The sequence below is a fragment of the Amphibalanus amphitrite genome, unplaced genomic scaffold (assembly GCF_019059575.1).
Source record: "Amphibalanus amphitrite isolate SeventyFive unplaced genomic scaffold, NRLGWU_Aamphi_draft 000001F_arrow, whole genome shotgun sequence".
Lineage (NCBI taxonomy): Eukaryota > Metazoa > Arthropoda > Thecostraca > Balanomorpha > Balanidae > Amphibalanus > Amphibalanus amphitrite.
This window is the reverse complement of record NW_024881499.1, coordinates 114,667-138,579: the sequence shown is the minus strand read 5'-3', so window position 1 is coordinate 138,579 and position 23,913 is coordinate 114,667. Positions and strand designations below refer to the sequence as shown.

Sequence of the window (23,913 nt, the reverse complement as noted above, 5' to 3'; positions counted from 1 at the left end):
CCCGGCGAGGCGACTCGCGACTTCGCGGACAGGGTGCGCCAGGCCGGCCGGGAGGCGTACCCGGGGGCGGCAGCCGGTGACCCGTCCGTCGAGGCGACCATCGTCAGCCGCTTCTTGTGCGGCCTTCGTGACGAACAGCTGCGGATGCGGGTGCTGACAAAGGACCCGGCCAGCCTCATGGAGGCCATGGATGTCGCCGCTAAAGTCCAACAGCAGCAGGACGCATTCCGAGCAATGCGGCCACCCAACGAGAGCGAGGCGTTGGCGGTCCGGGACCGGGGCGCACCGGGCGCAGATCGCCTAGACGCGCTGGAGAGGGGCATTGGGGAGCTGCAGCGCGCCCTGCAGCGCCTTGACACAACGGGAAGGCGGGACGCCCACCGCTTGGGGCACGGGGCAGGGGCAAGGGACCCCCAACTCGGGCCACCGAACCCGAACAGGCAGGGCCCGGGGCGCCGCTGTTTTCACTGCAATAGCCCGGACCACCTGATCCGCGACTGCCCGGCGCGGCAGGCACAGGGAAACGATCGGGCGGGGTGGTCCTTCCCACCCGGTCACCAGCAGGCGGGCTTGGAGTGGGCGGAACGCCCCCGTGGTCCGCCTGAGGAGGCCGGCGGATGGGCCCCATTCTGCCCCGGGTGCAGCCGTGGAGGACAGCGATGGGCGGGTTGCCCGCCTGCCCCCGCGACTGCATTCGTAGGCACGCCTAATATCCCGTCGATGGAGGGCCCCATAGCACACACGGGACACTGGCAGTGGGGAGACACGCAGGCAGCGGGGTGCGACCGTGAAGGGCAGCGGAGGGTGGATTACCCACCTGCCCCCTACGGCACACCCGCTGCGGGGCAGCCCACACGTCAGGGACAAGCGTGCCCTCCCGATCCCGCGCTCATGCATAGGGGCACTCACGTAGCTGCGGTGGGTCAGCCACAGGGAAACGAGTGAGTACCGGTGCGACGGGACCAGTGCCGGTACGTAATCCATCAGAGTCCCACAGTGCGGGGTTGACGGCGTCAGCCGTAGAGGTGCGGGTCGCAGGTCACCAGGCTTGGGCTCTGGTGGATACCGGGGCCGACTTTTCCATGATAAGGGGGGATTTCTGGGACACGATCAGGGGAAGTTTGCACCTCCAGTCCTCACCAAGCACGCGGCCCGCAAGGGGGGCCGGAGGTAACGAGCTACAGATGCTAGGCGTGGTGCACAATTTGGGGCTCGAGATACAGCAGAAGGCATTCGTCTGTCCAGAGGTGGAAATAGTTGGGGGCCTGCTGTACGACATTGTGCTCGGAAGAGACTTCTGCTGCCGCGAGAAGACGGTCATCGACGACGGGAACGGGGTGATCAGGCTCGGGAGCCTGACACTCCCCCTACCGAGCCACGCGGAGGTGAGGCTGCAGGGGCCCAGGCGCTGCGAACGTTCGGGAGCCGCGAACACCGGTCTGGCAAGGCGCTGCGCACAGGCCTGCGAGCGGGCAGTGGCTCTAGTGATGTGCACTGCTCGCGCCGTCTTCCAGTCGGCAGGGTTCAACCGACAACGACATGGTTCGACCCAAGCGACCCCATGTGGGGTCCCCGTCGAGCCCCACGGGTCCGGGACGAGTCGCTGCGGGGGCGGGCAGCCCAGCAGCGGCTACGTCGAGGTCATGGTGACCTCAAATGAACCAGAGCCGGAGAGCGCGGGCCGCTGCGAGGGCGGGTCGCCCAGCAGCGGCAACGCAGGCCAAACAGACAGGCTGACCGTCCAGGCCAGCAGTGAGGTCGACTCGGCCAGCGAAGCACTACTGGTGGCGGGCAGAGGCGCACAGGCCAGCAGCCGTCCAGGTGCCGACGGCGACGCAGGCGACACCAGCTCGGTGGAGCGGGGCGACATGCGAAGGGCGCAAGACGAGAGCCCACCACTCAACCACGCCCGACGGTGTTTCAGCGATCAGACGCCCCCCGACAGCTTGGTGCTGGGAGAGTGGGGCAAGGTCTTAGGACCAGGAGCCCTCCATGTTCGGGTGGTGAACGACCTCGTCGGCATGACCACGGCGAGTGGGTTCAGGGCAGCGGTGCCGCCTTCCCTGCGCACCCACGTGATGCAGCTTGCACACGAGCCGCCGACGGGCGGGCACATGGGACACCGCCACACCACGCTAAGGGTGAAGCAAAACTTCGTGTGGCCCGGGATGTACAAAGACATCAAGGAGCACTGCAGGGCGTGTACCCTCTGCCAGAGGCGGAACAAGATCGCACCGCCGCCAAGAGTCCCGACGCAGACCGAACTGGTCGCACGTCACCTCGAGCGCGTAGCTGGTGGCAAAAGCGAGACCACTGACCGCTGTATGGTGGGAGCGGCATCGCCCAGATCGCGGCGTGGGACCCGAACCGCCTCCTGCCGCCCTCGGTCCACCCGCGCCGTACCGAACGCGGTACGGGCGTCTCACTTGCCCCCGGTACAGTATCAGGCGGGGTCCGTGAACCGCGTGCGTTGTGGGCGCTGTAGTGTACTGTATGTGTGTGAGCGGCCGTGCTCCTCTCCTATGTGTAGGGGGGGGGGGTGTGTGTGTTGGGGAGCGACGCACGGCCGCCCGGCCGGCCGGCGGCTGGCGCCGGCCGCCAAACCTGCAGCTCTGCCGGCGGTGATGACGTCAGTGGCGTGGGGGCCGCTGATTGGTCGGCGGGCGCCCAGCCCCCCTATATAATGCGGCGCATCGCCGGCGGCGGGCAGTCGCTGAGCGGTGCGCTCGGCGAGAGGGGCTCGGGGCTGAGCGGGTGGCTCAGCACGGGGGCTTGAGCGCGGCGGAGGACAAGAGGCCGGAAGGCACGGGGAATCAGCACAGAGTTGTTAACTGAATTAACGTGTACCGTACGATCACTGTAAATATACTAATCAGCTGAGCCGAGGTGTTTGCCGGTGAATGCGCGTCCGAACATTTCGGCCTCTCCCTTACGGGGCGCGGGTTAAAAGCGCTAATTCTGCAAAACAGCTTGAACGCCCTTGAATTTTCACGTGGCACGTGGCACGATGGTCACATAGATGCATCAAGAGAAGTCAATTACTGGGGAGCAGGGATGGGGCTACCCAACAAAAAAGACCGCATGTCAATCGGCCCGGCGGTTGCTGAGTTATAAGCCTCTCAAAAGCGTTACAGACCGGGCCGGGCCGGGCCGCTTAGGATAAGATTTTTTCCGTTATATGGAAAAAGACTCTTCGCGCTTCGCGCTCGCTCGTAATGACGGGAATTTTTCGTCAATAACGCTTAATAAAATTGAGCTTGCGAGTCGAAAAGCCATCACTGATCTCACAAGAAGACCTGCCCAATCGAATGATAAGCGATATGACTGGCTTCGGCGAAGTCTGTGCTCCGAAAGTCTGTGACTTGACCTTGGCGTGATGTCAACACCCTAAGCTGACCTGACCTGGCCTAAACAAAAAGTGTACCTATCGTTCGACGCGCGTGATCACGACAACTGTCCCCTGGTCACTTTTCCCTGTCTCCCTGGTAGCTGTCCGCTGGTAAGAGTGCCGTGATAACTGTTCCCTGACAGCTGTTCGTGGTCACTGTCAGGAGATCCAGGGCTGCGGCAGCTCGCTGCAGGAGCTCAATGAGCTCAACAGGGCGGTGCGCTCCGAGCTGGAGGGACAGCGTCGCCAGCTGGCGCGGCTGGAGGAGGCCGCCCGGCGGCCGGACCACCAGCTGGAGCGCGCCCACCTGCTGCAGCAGGCAGCCACCTACAGCCGGCAGCTCGCCAGGTGAGCCCCCCACCCACATATGGTGACACCTGTCGCTAGCCTTGGACGCTGGGCGGTATACATACAGGGTGTCTCGAAAGCTCGTTGGCAGGTACTACCAGACTGGTTTTTGATTCATCTTTTTTGGATCGATTCAATCATTGATTCATTTGATTTTTGTTTGATTCAATCACCGTTTGATTCCTTCAAAAAATTTGGTGAATCGATTCCTTTTGATTCAGAGAATCAAAAAAACAATGAAAGGAATGATTCACGTTTGATTCAGCCAATTTTTTTTTTAATGATTCTTTTTTGATTCAATTAAAAAATAAAATATACAAAATATCAGGGATAGTATTGTATTTTTTGTGTTCTTTTGTTGTCATGTAATGGCAGTAGTGTTAATATTTGTTGATAATGAACTATGTTCGTTCACTTCAATTTCTTTTTAAGTTCATGAATCATTAATTTTTTCTTATTCAATCAACCCTGATTCCCAATGCATTTGATTCAATCATGGCTTGTGAATCAAACAATCCTGACGGTGAATCAAACCTTTTTGATTCAACAAATTTTGTTTGATTCAATCCAATCTATTCAATCACAGATGAATCAAACACCAGTCTGGGTACTATTATGTAGGGTTGACTATTAAATAATGGAAGTGTCCTTAGCAATGATAGGTTTTTGCACGTGCATGCATTTCTTTAGTGCCAACACGTGCGTCGATGTTTTTTCTTTCCACTGGTGAAGACCAGATGTCTTTAGCTATATTCTGCTCTGAGCTATCGCCGTTTTCCCAAGAGACCACCTAAACCTGTGGCGCACCATAAAAGAGGAGCCGGGCAATGGCTAAAATGGCGCGCCATCGCCAGGTTTTCAGAACTCAGCAGCCTTGTTATGTCTCACAGGCTCATAGCTCATTGTCATATCGCGTATACCTAAGCGCCTACCGCCAACGATCATTTTCCCCACTTGGTCTCGCGCATGCGCCATATGCTCTCTCTTGGGTGCCCCCGGACGCTGCCTGTCCGCGATGTCGGCACCCCTCCCCTTTTGAAATCGGTGGCACCACCGACATATCGTCTGTAGGGAGGCTACAGTCACTCCATACACTTCCAAAAGAAATGTCCTGTCTCGGCAGAACTTATTCCTACCACAAACTGACCTCAGAGGACCTCGCGCCGCGCTGGCACGCGCTTTTCTCCATTTCCAGGCTCCTTTTTTATGGTGCGCCACAGGTTTAGGTGGTCTCTTGGGAAAACGGTGATAGCTCAGAGCAGAATAAAGCTAAAGACATCGGGTCTTCACCATCGTAAAGAAAAAACATCTGTGTATGTGATGACATGAAACAAATGCGTGCACGTGTAAAAACCTGTCATTGCTAGGGGCACTTCCATTACTTAATAGTCAACCCTAGTATTGAGCGCAGAATCCGCGTTCATACCCGGGACCGAAGCGGGGCAGGTCTGGTGTGTCAGAGAGTGTACCGATTAGTGTGATGCGGAACAGTATCCCATCTACTGTTAACGCCACACGCTTTGAGACCCTAATTTTTCGCGATTATTTTTAAATGCGTGGAATAATTTCAACCATATTTAGGAAATAGCTGTTTCGAGACCTGCCGAAACTTTTTCTTCAAATACATTTTGTTGTCACTTAAATATTTGTGGCACTTGTCATTGACTCGTAATGTTAACTGTTTTTCCATCCTGGATAGAGGCTTTCATACGTCATATGACATTAGGCTCCGCCCACGACTGCGGCATTGACCCGTGCCCATCAGCGACCTCTGTACAAGCGACACCCCTGCCATCTGTAAAGGTCTATGAATTTCGCTGACGTTTCACGTGCTATGAATCAATTTCAGCAGACCGTCAAGTAAATGTTAGGCTCTTGTTGACTCTTGTAGGTATATGGGACCAAGAGGACCATCACTCCTCAATCTACTACTCACACATGCTTCGAACAAACGTTAAGATTCCTAACAAATACGATTTTCGATGTAGGATATCCGTTTGGTGAAATACAAGCGATCCTTATGATGTGAAGCGAAGGCAATTAGCTAGTTATGGCGCTGGTCGATGGGTGCATAGCGATGTACAAATCAGGAGCTACTTGATGACATCCAACATCCCATTATCGCATTATCTGCAACGCCATAGGCTTCAAATACAGGTGAATGTTTCTTCACCTTATGTCAGTTATATGCCATTTGCCCGTCATTTGCAGCTTATAAAAAATAAAACAAATATCAGCGAACATATCAGCATTGTACAATCAATGCACATTGAGCATTTAAGGCTCCTCAGTCATCATGTCGCTCTTTGGGCACTGTCAGACAAGACGTTACGCACAACTCCGCCGGCTTTCGGCACCGCTCGACCGTCCCCGCTTCCCGCCACAGCGCGAGTGACCGCGCGACGGCCCGAAACCGCCGCAGGCCAAGACCACAGAGCACTATGGTTGGAAACGGCCTCACGGATGGCCGGGGGTCAACGCGAAAAAATGTTTTGCCCATAACTTGTTAATGCGTAGACCGACTGCGATGAAACTTTGCATAGGTATACCAGTGTCTTTCGTGCATCATACAGTAACTCAGAAATGACGAGGTCACGTCACGTCACGCGTGTGTGACGTCATCATTGCAAGTATGTTATGAGTCGCCTATGTCTTTCGTAATGTTATCGATATCGCGAGGCATTTTGAATATGTTTTGAATACTGCTATTACTGAATGGATATTGTTGTTATTCTTTAGGGCGAGAAATAGGTATCAACGTAGTGACGCACAGCGTCTTACTATTGGTCATAAAGGGTCAAAAATTTGGAGAAAAAGTATTAATAATTTTGTTTTTAGATTGGGCAAAAAAGTAAGAAATAAAATGACGATCAAATGACAAAAAAAAATGCGTCAGATTAACCCGGCAGTTGCTGGGGTATTTCCCCGCCCCCGTTTGCGTTCAACGCCCCCAGCCGATAACTCGCGAACAAATAGGCGCAGCGAAACGCAAGAGGCGGCAAACGAAAGAAGAACGTGACAAGACGATTCACATGAACACTTAAAAGTTGAATTTTGAGGTCACTGGTCGGGTCAAGGTCAGGCCAAATACTTGAAATCGGGCTTTCAGTAGCATGGACTTTAGAACATCGCAATCGGTGCCTCTCGTCATAAACTCTGTCACAACTTATGGCAAAAGTCAATTATTCAAAATAATTTACACCAGTATAGCGCCTTTTGGGGCGACTAACGGAGCGAGCGAGGGGGTGAGTCTTGCACGTGCGAAATTTCGAGGGGGTACCTCCAACTGACTTGTGCACGGCACCCTACTGACCGGTTTCTAGCGATGTGCCAAATTTGAGCACAATCGGCCCAGCCGTTCTCGAGATCTGGGAGCGGCACCCTGCACGTGCGCACGTGCAAAACGGGTCCCAACTGACTTGTGCACGGCACCCTACTAACTGGTCCCTAACCGTGTACCAAATTTGAGCGCAATCGGTCGAGCCGTTCTCGAGATCTGGAAACGACCCCTGCACGTGCGCACGTGCAGCAGCACCCCAACTCTGGCACATGGATATGCAGTGCCTAGTGGGTGCCTACCTACATGCCAACTTTCAGCGCAATCGGCCAAGTAGTTACCGAGATATTGCAACAATTACAAAACTGACACCTCTTCGTTTTGCACGTGGCACGTGCATAAGGGGTCACCCAAATGCATCGGGAATAGTCCAATACTTGGTAGAAGGAATGAAGCTACCCTATAAAAATTACCGCATGTAAATCGGTCAAGTGGTTGCTGAGATATAAGCCTCGCAAAAGCGTCCGCACGGCCGGCCGGCCGGCCGGCCGGCCGCTCATACTCAGAAATTTCCGTTAATCTAAGGAAAGACTCCGCTCGCTTCGCTCGCTCCGTAATTAGGACCAAAACGCGTTTCGATTATATCGTCATCAGTTGGTCCTAAACAATCTGGCACAACTGTCACAACCCTTCATATAAGTGCTAAAAGAGTGTCAGATCAATGTAGGGTCAGTCAAACATAGGCCACTGGCCAGGGTCAAAGTCAGGTCAATCAGGTAAGCACATAACCCCGAAAATTAAAACTGGTACCTATTCGCAGCCCATGACACATGTTTTATGGGTACTTTTGGGCGTAGAACACGATGGTGACATTCATTTTATCATACGAGTACGTGGTTGGTTGAAAAAAGATCAATTTCAGAAATGCATGCATCATGGTCGTGAAGTAGTCACGAGAAATTACCAACATTCAGTTCAAGGTTTTGGAAAATGTAGAACGATGATCAAAAACCATAGATAGCCATTTGATTTGCCATGGTATTGCAGTGTAATGGCGTTTACAGCATGTCTGTATGTCTGTTCTGTCAGTGGATATCCATATCCAGAGCTGGGCATTGCGCAACTTAAGTCCGCAACTCCGCAACTCCGCAACTTGCGGACTACCCTCTTGGTAGCGGAGTTACGGATCGGCTACCGAGCCCAAAAAAGTTGCGGAGTTGCGAGTTGCGGAAGCGAAAAATTCTAAAGCGCAACCGCTACCGGGGCCGCCACCGCTGGTGGGGGCGCCACTGTACTCTTTGCACTCCACTACACACTGCACGTGTTTCCAGGCTAGTTTTTGAAGCTGATTTCGAATTTAATGACCGTTTGAACATTTACGAAGTAGTTTTAGTGCCTTAGTAACATGTTACGAGGCTTTCAGTGGTGGTTGACACTGGATAGGCGGTAGGACGCCTACTGGTTGACCTGACCTGACCTGACCCGACCAGGCCCAAATGCATGAAGACGTCCTCTTTGATCAAAACCAACATGAAATTTGTTATCAGCGCCCCCCCCCCCCAAAAAAAAGCATAAAAGCTTCACTTTACGAAGTTCTAGCAGGTTCGATTTTCCCGACTTTTGGGTCATTGACCTGGCCTGGAAGGTCAACCAATGACCTATGACCTTAACCCTCGCCGGCACAGGGGGGGGGTTGATGCAACCCCCCCCTAGGTTTTTCGCGAATAACTCGCGTAAAAAGCGGCCGATCGCGACGAAACTTTCAGTACCCTCGCATTGATCAATTATACGCGTTCCCTGAAAATTTCATGACCCTGACCCCAATGACCTTTGACCTGTGACCTATTTTCCGTGACCATGTTTGGCCGAAATCGCGATTCGGCGTATGTCGGCTCGCATTAGCCGCGCGTTTGCAAGCTTTTCGTGGTTTCAAACGTTCAAACATGTGATTTGATGTTGCTCCCATACATTAGGGTGGGTGTCAAGGTCACCTGAAGGTCAGGTCAGGTCATTGACCTTTGGTGACCTCGGGTGACCTCGGTTCACTTTTTCGAGTTTTACATGTTTCTAGGCTAGTTTTTGGAGCTGAATTCGAATTTAGCAACCATTTGAACATTTACGAAGTAGTTTTGGTACCTTCGTAACATGTTACGAAGCTGTCAGAGGCGGTTGACACGTATTACGAATACCCGTCACAACCCCTACCGGTTGACCTGACCTGACCTGACCCGACCTGGTCTAAATGCTTAAAAACATCATCTCTGATCAAAACTAACACGATATTCGTGATCAGCACCCCGGAAAACCACATAGAAGCCACACTTTACGACTTTCTAACAGGTCCCGATTTTCCCGGTTTTCGGGTCATTGACCTGACCTGGAAGGTCACCCGATGACCTAGGACCTTAAAATTGGGTATCATCGGCTTCCTCACGTGACGGGCAACACGCTCGTTTTTTCCGCGAAGCTCTAGCTCGATCAGGGGCCAAACGCGAGGGGGGGTCGTAACCCCCCCCCCCCTTGTGCCGTCGAAGGACGCAAAATGGCCTGTGCCGGCGAGGGTTAAAATTGGGTATCATCGGCTTCCTCTCGTCACGGGCAACACGCTCGTTTTTTTCCCCGCGAAGCTCTAGCTCGATCAGGGGCCGAACGGCAGGGGGGGGAGGGGGTCCAACCGACGTACACGTTAGACGCTGTAAAACACCGCACACAGCGAGGGTTAAGTCAAATTTTATGGTCGCCAGCACGGGGCCGGGGGCGGGGGGGGGGGTGTTTGGACACCCCTCCGTAAGGTTTTCCGCAAATATATAAAAAAGGCGGCGGCAGCGCGGCTGTTTTCGACACTGCTATTAACACATCCTTTCCACACATTGTATCAACATGTCAGACCCAGGTCACCTCAGGTCAGGTCACCAGGTCAAGTCAAGGGACCCAATCTCCGAAAAAAATTTAAACACCCGCCCTAGCAATACAGGGCAATATAGCAATATAGATACACCTATTGACCGATCACTTTGAAACTGTCTGCATGTGACAAGGGTAACAAGATATAGGTACAAAGTGTATTGTCTCATATTTTTTTTATATTTGTGACTTAAGGTAAGGTCAACTGTGTGACCTCTCCATTATAAGTCAATGGGAGAAAATACGACTCGTCCGGATTTGCGGCAAAATGATCCCAAACAATTTAAACATGCAAAGAGTAGCACTGGCAGGTCATTTACGTCGACTGGTGTCGCAATGACTTGCGCATTGAGCATTATAGGTCACGTGACGTCATCAAAGGTCACCAACAGTCAGGTCACCAACAGAGGTCAACCAAAGGTACTACCTGTCAGACATAACACTGCACTTCAGGACTAAAGCTGATAAAACATAGGAACCTAATAGAGGTTGGTAGCGGAGTTGCGGAGTTGCGGAGTTGTGAGTTGCGGTTTTACGATCTGCAAAATAGTTTCGGAGTTGCGATTGCGCTTTGGGTACCTTAGGTTGCGGAAGGTAGCGGTAGCGGTTTCCAAATTTCGGTAGCGATGCCCACCTCTGTCCATATCTATACTCAAGGATATCCATACACGTTTGCACGGTATCATTATTCATACTCCAGGTGCAGGGGCGAGCAGTTACTTCTTACGAGGGGTGCGGAGTCGAAGTCAGAGTCGGAGTCGGAGTCAAGAGTCGCCCAGAGTCGTGGCAACGAGCCAGGAGTCGGAGTCGGAGTCGGGGTCGGTCAGGAGCCTGCAGTGGAAGTCGGAGTCGGTCGGAATCGGAACAGCTCCATCACGACTCCGAAACACTGGCAGGGGTCCGGAGTCTGAGACAGAGTCGCCCGGAGTCATGGCAACGAGTCAGGAGTCGGAGTCGTAGTCGGAGTCGGATTTGGCGCCACCACGACTCCGCAACCCTGCTTCTTACCATCATTTATTAAGATAAGCGATTGCACGACTGACGAGCCGACCTGGTGCTAACGAAGCGACGGGTAGGTACGCCTCGGGAGATGAAGCTTCACGGATGATTTTGCGCACAAGTGCGCAGTTTGCTTTTACGTTCCCCTTACGCAGAATTGAACAGAGATTTATTCTGCCAAAAAGCTCAATGGAGGTCGATGGAGAACTTTTTGTATGTCCAATGAAACATAAACGTAATTTTGCAAATGTTGCTGTGGTGACACTGCAAACAGAATGCAATGCCCTTCCTGATTTTGAACACGCATGGGAAAAAGAGTCACTCCACTCGATAGCCAACATAACAAGGATTAATTTGATATATAATAACCCTCGCCCGTATAGGGGGGGGGGTCGAACGGACCCCCCCCCCCCATGGTTTTTCGCGAATAACTCGCGTAAAAAGCGGCCGATCGCAACGAAACTTTCAGTACCCTCGCGTTGATCAATTTTACACCCACCCTGAAAATTTCATGACCCTGACCCCAATGACCTTTGACCTGTGACCTACTTTTCGAGACCATGTTTGGCCGGAATCGCGATTCGGCGTATGTCGGCTCGCATTAGCCGCGCGTTTGCAGTCTTTTCGTGGTTTCAAGCGTTCAAACATGTGATATGATGTTGCCCCCATGCATTAGGGTGGGTGTCAAGGTCATCTGAAGGTCAGGTCAGGTCATTGACCTTTGGTGACCTCGGTTCACTTTTTCGAGTTTTACATGTTTCTAGGCCAGTTTTTTTAGCTGAATTCGAATTTAGTAACCATATGAACGTTTACGAAGTAGTTTTGGTACCTTCGTAACATGTTACGAAGCTGTCAGAGGCGGTTGACACCTACTAGGAATACCCGGCAGGACCCCTACTGGTTGACCTGACCTGACCTGACCCGACCTGGACTAAATGCATAAAGACATCATCTGTGATCAAAACTAACATGATATTCGTGATCGGCGCCCCGAAAACCCCCATAGCAGCCACACTTTACGACGTTTTAACAGGTCCCGATTTTCCCGACTTTTGGGTCATTGACCTGACCTGCAAGGTCAACCAATGACCTAGGACCTTAAAATTAGGTATCATCGGCTTCCTCTCGTGACGGGCAACACGCTCGTTTTTTCCGCGAAGCTCTAGCTCGATCAGGGGCGAAACGGCAAGGGGGGGGGGTCCAACGGACCCCCCCCCCCCTTATACGTTCGCGGCTGGAAAAACACCAATACGGGCGAGGGATAATCCAGTTTTACAACGTCATGGAGGTACTCCATATGCTATCACCAGCGCGGTTGTTTAAACCTTTGACGGCGCACCAAAAAAGCCACTATTAGAAACTCCCGATTCCGCGTACGATAATGGAGACTAAATGCGCAACTAAATATTTTTTTCTGCCCAATTCAAAACATTTCATCAATTTCCAACAGAATGACACCCCAAATATACATATATTCCGAAATTGCCCATGGCCATCCGTGACGCCGTTTCCAACCATAGTGCAGAGTGCTGTGACGTCATAACGTATCACAGACTGACTGGTGACCAGGTTACGGAGCGAGCGAAGCGAGCGTAGTCTTTCCTTAGATTAACGGAAATTTCTAAGTATGAGCGGCCGGCCGGCCGGCCGGCCGTGGTCACGCTTTTGCGAGGCTTATATCTCAGCAACCACTTGACCGATTTACACGCGATAATTTTTGTAGGGTAGCTTCATTCCTTCTTCCAAGTATTGGACTATTCCTGATGCATGTGGGTGACCCCTTATGCACGTGCCACGTGCAAAACGAAGAGGTGTCCGTTTTGTAATTGTTGCAATATCTCGGTAACTACTTGGCCGATTGCGCTGAAAGTTGGCATGTAGGTAGGCACCCACTAGGCACTGCATATCCATGTGCCAGAGTTGGGGTGCTGCTGCACGTGCGCACGTGCAGGGGTCGTTTCCAGATCTCGAGAACGGCTCGACCGATTGCGCTCAAATTTGGTACACAGTTAGGGACCGGTTAGTAGGGTGCCGTGCACAAGTCAGTTGGGACCCATTTTGCACGTGCGCACGTGCAGGGTGCCGCTTCCAGATCTCGAGAACGGCTGGGCCGATTGTGCCCAAATTTGGCACGTCGGTAGAAACCGGTTAGTAGGGTGCCGTGCACAAGTCAGTTGGAGGTACCCCCTCACAATTTCGCACGTGCAAGGCCCACCCTCTCGCTCGCTCCGTTAGTCGCCCCAAAAGGCGTTATACTGGTGATAGCCTCCACGCCGGGTGAAAATCTTGCTCGAAATTTAACATTGCGTGTCAATGAGAAGTGCCTGAAATATTGAAATGGCGACAAAATATATAAATTGTAAAAGGTTCGGCAGGTCTTGAAACGGCCATGTCCTGAGCTTGGTTGAAATTCTTCCATGCATTTAAAAATAATCGCGAAAAATTAGGGTCTCAAGAGGTCTGGCGTTAACAGTAGTCGGCTGCTGTCTGGTGAACTTGGGTCAGCCCAAGGCTATATAAACCAGGTAGAACGTTCCCGACGAAAAAGTGGTGACAAGCGATAATTAGTAGCCGCGACCCTCACTTGTTCAAAACTATATCCGCAAGCGGCATTTACAGGCTAGCGGAAATCGACCAATCGGCGTTCGGCAATACTCGACGCTGATTGGCCCGATGCTCGTGACGAAATTGCGGGGGACTGTAGCTATTCCCCTATGGCGTTTAATAGACTTACGGCTTTTGAAGGGGATTTATACCAGTTTTTGTTGGGTTTGAGGCCATTTTTGAGCTTGGATATTCTTTCTGTGACTTTTGACTGTGTAATAACGACATTTAATCATAACATTTCTATATACTACCGGTGTCACATCGGCCAAAAAGACCGTAAGTACATGGGATAGACGGACCACTGGTGATGGGGCCACACATGTCGGCGTGTGGTCATCGGAGGTCCATGAGGGCTCGACATAGGCCCTTCATGGGTCGGTATAGGCCCGGTGGGTCCAGTGCAAGCCTATCAGGGGCCGGTGCTGACCCAACAGGGCCCAGTGGAATATAATGTAAGGCTGTCTAGGGACGTTGAGGGCTCATGGAGGCCATATAGACCAATAGGGACCACATAAGTCAATCAGGGGCCATTTAGGCCAATAAAGGCACTTCAGGGGACTTGAAAAGGTCATTCAAGAGCTGTGGTGGGCCCATGAGGGAACGGCATTGGTCCAGCAGGTGCAGTCAGGGGATGTTGTACGGGTTTCTCAGTGGCCCATTTGGGCATATCAGTGACCAATTTGGACCCAGCAGGGGGCTTTGTAGACCTATCAGGGGCTGGTGATGGTTCATCAGGGGCCAGCGTTAGTCCATCGGGGCACGGCATATGCCCATCAGAGGTAATTGCGAGCCCACGCTGAACAATGATGGCCCTTCAACGGCCCCTAATGGATCTACATTGACCCATGGGCCATGATGTGTCATGTATGCCCCTATGACAGGCCTACTCAGACCCCTGATGGACATTCCCGGCCTCTGATGACCCTATACTGAATGCTGATGGGGCTCTAAGTTTCTCCAATAACCCTTCGTCAACCCATTATTACCATACGCTGGCAGTAGGGGCCCCACATCACCCGCACGGCAGTCCGTGCCATGACAGCATGTCTTTTCGGCCGATATTACATCGGTAATATTTATTAAAATCATGATTTTATGGTGTCATTATATAGCTAGCAGTCATAAGAAATATATTTCAACTCGAAAACAGCTCCAAACAGCATATAATTTTAAAGAAACTCCTCCGAAATCCAAAAGCCTATTCGGGTCCATAGAGAATAACTGCGGTCCCCGCAATTTCGTCACGAGCGTCGGACCAATCAGCGTCGAGTACTGCCGAGCGCTGATTGGTGAATTTTCCGCTAGCGTGTAAGTACTGCTCGCGGAACAAGAGTTCGTCGACAATCCTCCACAAACGTCTGTCACCATTTTTTGGGGGGAATATTTGTTTCTGGTCCCTAAAAAGCTGTTTCTGGCACCTAATTGCTGATCAGCCCCAAAATGCTTATTCGACCCTAACATCTGAATCTGGCACCTAATTGCTTCCACACAGCCTAAAGTTGCCAGATCGTCTAGTTGAACTCCGTATTTGCTGTTTGCTGATTCAGCACCAAAACCAAAACATCCAGCACCTATTTTATTCCACGTTTGCCTACCTAATTCGCGTAATCTTCCTGATTTTATGTATCCTAACAAACATGAACGTTGCATTCGGTGATGTCAAGTGCCATTTTCGCCAGTGGAGATAATGATTAATGCCATTTCTAGCCAATGGTGCAGCATAGCAAGACGCTCCTATACCAGCCCGCTATGTAGAGATTATTGCACCCTCAGCCATTTTAACGTGAAAAGTTTGGATCCGTCACTTCCAGCCAGGCTCTCAGGTCATAAACTGGAGTAAAGCAAAATGTCAACTCTGAACTGACATGCCACGCAACCGGCCCTCTTTTCAATATTATTAGCTTTCTGCAATCATCGTCTGACTCCATCTCGATCAAACGCAGCATCCCGTTTCTACAGGGGCGTTTGACTGACCGGCCACACAATAACCAAAAACAAAATCAAAGCTTCATGCACACATAAGCAAGAAACGGATGAAAAAGGCACAACCACGGCACAACTCTGCGCGGCAAACAACGGACAATGTCCCACGCAAGATCCCGCGTTTCTTCAGCGGCCTTGAACAGAATGAAAACATTACATTTCTTTTTTGGAGCTATTTGATGACGTCAAAAAATACAATACCCGTTGTAATGGTCAAAATCGAGACAATTACTCACAAAAATGTTTCCCTTTAAGCATTGCAAATAAATAATTTAAAATATTTAAATGACATTGTTTTTTTCAAACAAATCAATATTATTTGCTTACTTAAACGTCATATACAATGCTGAGATCACTACGTGGCTGTCTTAGAGTGTAGCTGCACTGGCAACCTTTAGGCTAGACTCCAGGGCCCAATCTTATAAACGCCGTGAAATGGATATGGCAGCACTCTAAGGCTGGATATATAGTACGCAATCTTATAAAACTCTGTGAAATCGAAAACACGGCACGCTCTTTACGGTATTGGTAGCCGCCGGTTTTGAGGATGCTGTAGAATGATTTGAACCGTGAGCAGCGTGCACATCTCAAAACACCGACACTCATCAGCTGTTTGCGGTTTCAGCGGCGTCCATTTCACGCCAGAATTTGTAGCGTACTTTGACGAGCTTCTCAGACATTTCAATTGATTTAAGATAAATTCCATGTTTTTATGATATAAGTATGCAATATTTTACATTATGATAATTTTAAGATTAAAACATCCTCCACATATTAACTCATGATTTATTACAATGATGCTTATTATACAGACAACGATCAATTTCAAAATATGTATTTCCAGGAACTAAATGCACACTAAAACACATAAAAACGATTGTTCATCGTTATATGGCTTTATTTTTCAAATTCAAAGGGGACTTTTAACCCTCGCCGGCACAGGGGGGGGGGGTTGATGCAACCCCCCTAAGGTTTTTCGCGAATAACTCGCGTAAAAAGCGGCTGATCGCGACGAAACTTTCAGTACCCTCGCATTGATCAATTTTACACCTACCCTGAAAATTTCATGACCCTGACCCCAATGACCTTTAACCTGTGACCTCTTTTCTGTGACCATGTTTGGCCGAAATCGCGGTTCGGCGCTTGTCGGCTCGCATTAGACGCGCGTTTGCAAGCTTTTCGTGGTTTCAAATGTTCAAACATGTGATTTGATGTTGCTCCCATGCATTAGGGTGGGTGTCAAGGTCACCTGAAGGTCAGGTCAGGTCATTGACCTTTGGTGACCTCGGGTGACCTCGGTTCACTTTTTCGAGTTTTACATGTTTCTAGGCTAGTTTTCGGAGCTGAATTCGAATTTAGTAACCATTTGAACATTTACGAAGTAGTTTTGGTGTCTTCGTAACATGTTACGAAGCTGTCCGAGGCGGTTGAGACACGTATTACGAATACCCGTCACAACCCCTACCGGTTGACCTGACCTGACCTGACCCGACCTGGTCTAAATGCTTAAAGACATCATCTCTGATCAAAACTAACACGATATTCGTGATCAGCACCCCGGAAAACCACATAGCAGCCACACTTTACGACTTTCTAACAGGTCCCGATTTTCCCGGTTTTCGGGTCATTGACCTGACCTGGAAGGTCACCCGATGAACTAGGACCTTAAAATTGGGTATCATCGGCTTCGTCTCGTGACGGGCAACACGCTCGTTTTTTCCGCGAAGCTCTAGCTCGATCAGGGGCCAAACGCGAGGGGGGGGGGGGGTCGTACCAATCCCCCCCCCTTGTGCCGTCGAAGGACTTATAATGGCCTGTGCCGGCGAGGGTTAAGAGGATTTTAGCACCAGTAACCGTCTTAGATTTTCGGCAGCCACTGTATTATAGAATCGGTACGGGTCTTTAGCCTATTCTCACGTCTCACGTATGACACAAATAACGGGCACTTCATGGCTTCTGATTAGATATTTAAATTAATGATATACCTAAGTTTGTCAAAAAATTGTAAATTCCCACTCACTATTCGTACATATCTCCTCACTTTCTGTCTGGCACAGTTACGGATCAATCTGTTGTTTCTCTTCCTGCATCTCGAGCTGACTTCTGAGCAGAGTATTTTTCTTGATATAGCTTTGATATGTAGACTGGGTTCTTCAATCTTTTGAGGAATTGCTTTTTAGCTCTAGGTTAGGTAATAGGTACCTATGCTTGATTCTTGAATAAGAAGGAAAATATGCTGTAACTTGACCTAATTCAGTTCATGTACGTAATCTTCGAATTTTAGTAGTTTATCTTCAAGAAGGAAAATGTCGAGAGCTTATGACAAGAAGGAAAATAAGCTATATCTTGAATTGTTAATGAATTAATATGCGTTAATGTACGCATATCCTAATGCTCAAATTGTAGGAGCTTCATTGTCAACGGCATTACTTCAATTACTGAAAGAGTAGCCGAGCTATAATTAAATGATTATTTAAATAATTCTTTAACAAATTTATTGCAATGCCTTAACAGCAAATAAATGCAAATGATAAGTTAAGAAACACTTTATTCACTCGATTTTCTGAGCGCGAGAATGCCCTCGCTGAAATTTATTTGGTCGGCAATCCACTTTTCAGGCGAATTCTTCAAGCATGTTGGTGTTTTCCATACTTTGCTATCACGTTTTCCATAAATAATTTATTTATTACACATATGTGTGTCTCTAAAAGAAATAAATGCCCCATAAAAATTAAAACACATAACTTTTGCTGTTCGCAAACAGTACGCATAATTTCCAATAGCGACGGCGACAAGACATTGACCAATCACGTTGCGTGTTTCCTGCTGGCGTTGATTTGTACTGTGGGCAAAATGGCGTGAATAGAATTACCATACCATTCTCTTTATAAGATTGCGTGAATAGGGTGCCGTAAATAGAGTGGGGTGGAATGATAGTACGCCATTTGGTAGCACAACCTTTATAAGATTGGGCCCAGGGGTCATTATACCAGAACAACATGATTCTACCAGCCAGTAGTTCATTTTTCTACTAGATTGGTGCTACGCTCAGCATTTAGGTGCCAGATTCAGAAAAAAAGAGTAAGGCGTACCGATGAATAGGTGCCAGAAACAGCTAATTAAGGTCATTTTCCATGATTGGTGCTGGTATCCACCAAATAGGTGCTGAGGACCAATCTTGGGGCGAGTCAGCTTTTAGGTGCCAGAAATAGCTTTTCTGGGACGCAATTAAATGGCGTCCATTTTTTGTAATGCTAAACAGCCGGAGCGTACCCCCCTGGGTCAGCCGCCGCACGGAAGGCAGCCGCCCCGGCCTCCCTCCCCCCGAGTGGGGAGGGAGGCCGGGGAAGGTGAGCGTTTCATGCGGTCGCAGCCCGCGTGGAGTTTGTGCGGCAGTGTGTATTGGGATTATTTCTTGGGATTCAAAGCGAAGTTTTGGGTTTGTTTGAAGTGCTTTGATCACAGTGGCTGTGTGCGGGGAGCGGGCCCGGGTGGTCTTAGCAGATAGCCGTTCCCCTACACAGGCAGGCCGCAGACATGGTGCAACAGTATTAGCAGTATAGCAACAGACATGGTATTACTGTAATATGGCCGACCAGCCGGGGAAAGACCCTTCTGTTGGAATGCGATTAAAGAGGCTTCTGTGTTTTAAGTTGTGCTGATACGTAGTTTGGGATCGTCGTTAAAGGAAAAGGACCACCTTTAACATGGGGATTGAAACTGAGATAGCCATCTTGTAGCCCGTGTCCGAAAACCTACTTGTTTAACCTCTTACGGCCGATTTCGGCCTCCATTCGTAGTTATCGGCAAATTTAAAAGAAAATATGCCAGGAATGCGTCCTTATCCCTGGAATGCGTTCTTATCCGACAATACAGCCACCCGCGGCGAGGCTTTGGTTTTTAACCAATCAGCTTGCAGCAGTACTGATCAGGCACGGATCCCTGTACTAGCGAGCAGACCATGAGCAGTTGCGTTATTTTTCGTTGTCTGTTCTGGCAATCGGCCGGCGGATGAACATCCGCAATCGAATCTTGAAATCCGTCGCGCTGATTGGTGATGAGTTTCATGAGCTACTTTCATGAGGTCTATGAAAGTAAACCTATGCTATGCCCTGAACAGATGACATCTCGTTTGGTAGCCAATTGCTAAAATGTATTTTTATCTTACGCAAGGCAGTATACCATATTTTATACCGTGGAGTTCTATAGCCTTGCCGTGGCTGTTATCCGAAATCGGGGCATTTTTGTTGGAACAAATAGTAAATACCTATAACAACGATGAAGAAGTGCGTGATCCGCGGAGCAAACGACCTACGTCGGGTCGGGACTGATATGCGTGTGACTGTGCACCAGTAAGTAGGTACCTAGGTACCTAAATTCTTATTTATTGCAATGGCTCTTCTATTACTTTTGTTTTCACAGAACTCTCCCCTGGATTAGCAAACCCTTTTGAACTGTTCAGGCTTTCACAACTGAAATGCCAGACTGGATAAAAAAAACACAAGTTATGCCGAATATGTCAGGCGAAGTGGCGTGATTGCGGCGTTGCCCCAAAAATTTCATCGCACATCCAGCATAATTTTGCATGCGTCAAATTCAGCGCATGGTGGCAGCTGAATTTTTAGGCGCAGGGTGACCGCATGGCGCATAATGTTTATGCAAATGGCTGTCACCGAATTTTTTGACACGCTGTGGTCAATCTAGCAGCAGACTTGCCCTGCGGGCGCTGGCAGGTCTGAAGAGAGTCGGAACTTCCAGCCTGGGGCTTGTTTCACCTTAAGATTCTACAGTGTGCCACACATATTGTGGTATTGGGTTTTCATGGGAACATTAATTCAGAGTTCAGACGCTCAGAAAGGGAAGAGCGTCTGACTCTGAGGCCCTGGAACAATCTGTCTGGTTGATATAGCCTTGGTCGGTAGATATGCACATGTGCTTTATGTAAAAGTGACTTAATTTTGGTGCAAACAGGCACCCAACTTTCAGTGGAAATCATGCACTGGAATTTCAGCTCAAAATTGCTTGCTTCAAATTTTGGCGCATGAGGGGCTCGCGGGCGTCCGGCGTAGTGTATGGATGTTTTCCAGTCTGGCTGAAAGGTAGAACTCAGACACATTTATCCAGCCCTTCAAATCCCATTTCCTGGTTGTGGTAACACCTACCTTTCCATGGGGGTTTGGTTCATCTCTTGTCTACACAGTTTTCTTTCACTTATGTGCTGACAAGAAAAGGAAACTCACCAGAGCCCAGTTTCACCAAGTGCAGTAAACTCAATTTGGGGTAAACTATCAAACTACCCCACTACTTAACTACAAAAACTACCCCAAAATTAAGTTTACCGCACTTGGTGAAACTGGGCTCAGTGGAGCTATTCAGCTTAATACACAGAGTATGTGTTGCATGGACTAAGCATGTGTTGACCATTTTTTACTTTTAGGTTCCCGCAAAAAAAAGAAGTACAGAGAAAAGTGGATGAGGGTGTGTGGCATGACCAATGAGCCAAGACCACATGACCACTTAAACTTAACAAGAAGTGCGCACCATGATAAGCACAGTCAAAAACGTTTGCGTCTAAAGAACAGTGCTGTGCCGGATCAGAATGTAAGTTATTTTTTAGAAGTGATGAAAATGCCTGCTATATTGTTTAAAAAAAAATTATCAAAAGACTTTGAATATTGTTTTTTGTAACACTTCACTCTAAAGTTATTCCTAGTACCAGACATTACAGCTTTAGTGCAGTCTTTATTTGTGATATTTTTAGCCAAAAATTATTACTAGTACCGAGCCCTTACAGCTTTACAGCCTTAGTACCTTGCCCTTATTTTTTATATTTTTTAGCCATTTCAACCTAACCGAATATCTGTATGTTTGTATGTTATTGTTTTGATCTATATTTTATGCTACCTCCCTATAGGTAAGTTTTATTAAAACATGTGGTAACGGTGTGCTGATTTTTTACAGATTCCGTATACGCCTTGGGTTGCTGTCGCTGCTCGGTCACCCACAGATGAAAGTGATCAAGAAATGGACATCACTCAGGTAAGATTCAAGCGTCCTTTATTTTACACATAATACACTAACTTAACTTGTTGTGCACTCGGGGGCGGTCAGCCTGTTGTAGGTATGTAGGTAAACCTACATGTGCAGGTATGTGTAGGTATGTAGGTAGGTTAAACCTGTTTATTTCCCTTTTATTTGAATAACTGAAAGGGAGAAACACAATTATACCCACAAAACAAATGACAACTAAATGAGATAAGCCAGACAGATAATACCAGTAAAACACCTTTTGGACGAAGAACGAGCGAGCGAGATAGAGAGGTACTTCCAACGGGCTTGTGCGAAGCACCCTTCTAACCGGTCGCGGGTCGCTAGCGGTGTGCCAAATTTGAACACAATCGGTCCAGCCGTTCCTGAGATCTGGAAGCGGCATTCTGCACGTGCGCACGTGCAAACGGGGTCCATACTGACTTTTGCACGGCACCCTACTAACCGGTCCCCAACCGTGTAGGTACCAAATTTGAACGCAATCGGCCCAGCCGTTCTCGAGATCTGGAAGCGCCCCCCCTGCACGTGCGCACGTGCAGTAGCACCCTAACCGCAACATATGGGAATGCATTACCTGGTGGGTGCCTACTGCCTACCTGTATGCCAAGTTTCAGCTAAATCGCCCCAGTAATTACAGAGTTATTGAAATGGGAACAAATTCGGCACCTCTTCTTTTTGCATTTTGCACGTGCAGTGGGGGTCACTCACATAGATCAAGAGCATCCGACCTTTGGTTGAAGGGGTGCAGCTACCCTACAAAATTTACCGCAAGACCGCCCAAGCGGCTGCTGAGATATGAGCCTCTCAAAATCACTTCTTTTGCAACTTTTGACAAATAACACCCTTGACTTTTCACGTGGCACGTGCCACGACGGTCCCTGAAATGTATCAAGAGTAGTCAATTACGGGGTAGAGGGAATAGGACTACCCAACAAAAAAAAAAAGACCGCAGGCCAATCGGTCCAGCGGTTGCTGAGATATAAGCCTCTCAAAAGCGTTACAGGCCGTCCCGGGTCGGGCCGCTCATACTGAGCTTTTTCCGTGACATTGAAAAGACTTCGCTTCGCTCGCTCGCTCGTAATTAACAATTCATGGTTGACTCTATATGGATTAAGCTAAGTGATTGCGCTCTATTAGCACACTATCTAAGTAGCCCTTAATTGCTGCCGGTGCGTGGGCTGTGAAAGTGAGCCGAGCTGTGACGCAAACCGTGCGCCTTTTTCAGGTGTGGGATCACTCGTGGAAGTTCACGGCGGATACGGAGCCGTGCATGCAGCTCTGGTTCGATCCTGCTCAGGGAAGCCCCAATGACGCCGTGGCGCGCATCTGGCGGCAGCGGCCCGCTCCTGACCCGGTCGCCCTGTGCCGAGCACAGAGCGCCGACTGATGTCAGTCTTGTGATCGAGCTTCCGCGCCGGAGGTGGAACAGGTGGAGCTGGCGGTCACCTGCGCGGGCACGGCGGCCTGTAAGCCGTGCCGAGACGAACCGCGACTCTTGCTAGATCTGCACCCCATTGTAATCTTCTGTAGTCGATATTCGGTAGGTACTCAATGCTCATTTTTCTGATATTAGACGAGTGGCGTGTTTTGATGTTACATTGGAGACTGCTGTCTCGGGTGGCCCGACAGTGTTCGATTGTGGTGTAATGTAGATACATAGACGGGATGCCGCGGCTCGGATTCGTAGCTGGACTACCATGTGCCTGTCGATTGAGATGCTTTGCCTGGCGATTGAGATGATTCAGGGCGCGGCCCTACACTGACGCCATGGTGCAATGAGTGACTGGCGACAACTAAGCAATTATGTACTTTTGTAGAGCACATGTTTTCATGGATACGAGAGGCAGTCCGTTTTTCGCTAGCAGTCATTTGGTTCACGATACTTTCGATACCGACAAATATGTTCGGGCGGCCGGTCCGTCCACAGCTAATGCGTGCTTGCCCGCCGATGCCTAACGGAGCGCTGTGCTGTCTACGCTCACTGGTCGCTGGCCCGAGAGCCGTTCGGTTGCTGCTGTTATAACAGTTCTCACAAAAACACGCTGGCTGGCTGCCAGTTCTTCACCAATGAGAGGCCCAGTAGCATCAGCAGGTAGCATTGTTTAATATTACTATTCCATTTTGTTTACCCATATGTCCGACCTAGAGCCGACTGGTAAAAAGCGGCAACCGAGCAGCCCTCCGCAGCGCTACAGATCATGTACGCTCGATTATACACAATATATGTCTTTCTTGCACACAGAGACATGACGTTTTGTAGAGCTTTTATATCGCTTGCGGCTGAAAGGAATATTGTACATTTTAGAGCTTTCATATACGCGAGAAAATATGGTGCAAAAAAACATTTATGAAGCCTGTT

At 49.5% G+C, this 23,913-nt stretch overlaps 1 protein-coding gene and 1 long non-coding RNA gene across 3 annotated transcripts in view; both read left to right on the top strand.

Moving 5' to 3' along the window:
• Positions 1-23,913, top strand: part of LOC122380651 (vesicle transport protein SEC20-like) — a 118,036-nt gene that overhangs the window by 79,432 nt on the left and 14,691 nt on the right. For both annotated transcript variants that reach the window (XM_043364122.1, XM_043364037.1), the window contains exon 3: positions 3,552-3,736. In XM_043364122.1, coding sequence (XP_043220057.1) covers positions 3,552-3,736 — 185 coding nt within the window. The remainder of the gene's footprint in view (positions 1-3,551; positions 3,737-23,913) is intronic.
• Positions 19,673-23,303, top strand: LOC122380764. The gene is made up of 4 exons (XR_006256382.1): positions 19,673-19,858; positions 20,944-21,107; positions 21,468-21,545; positions 22,780-23,303. It is a non-coding gene; the product is annotated as an uncharacterized LOC122380764 (long non-coding RNA).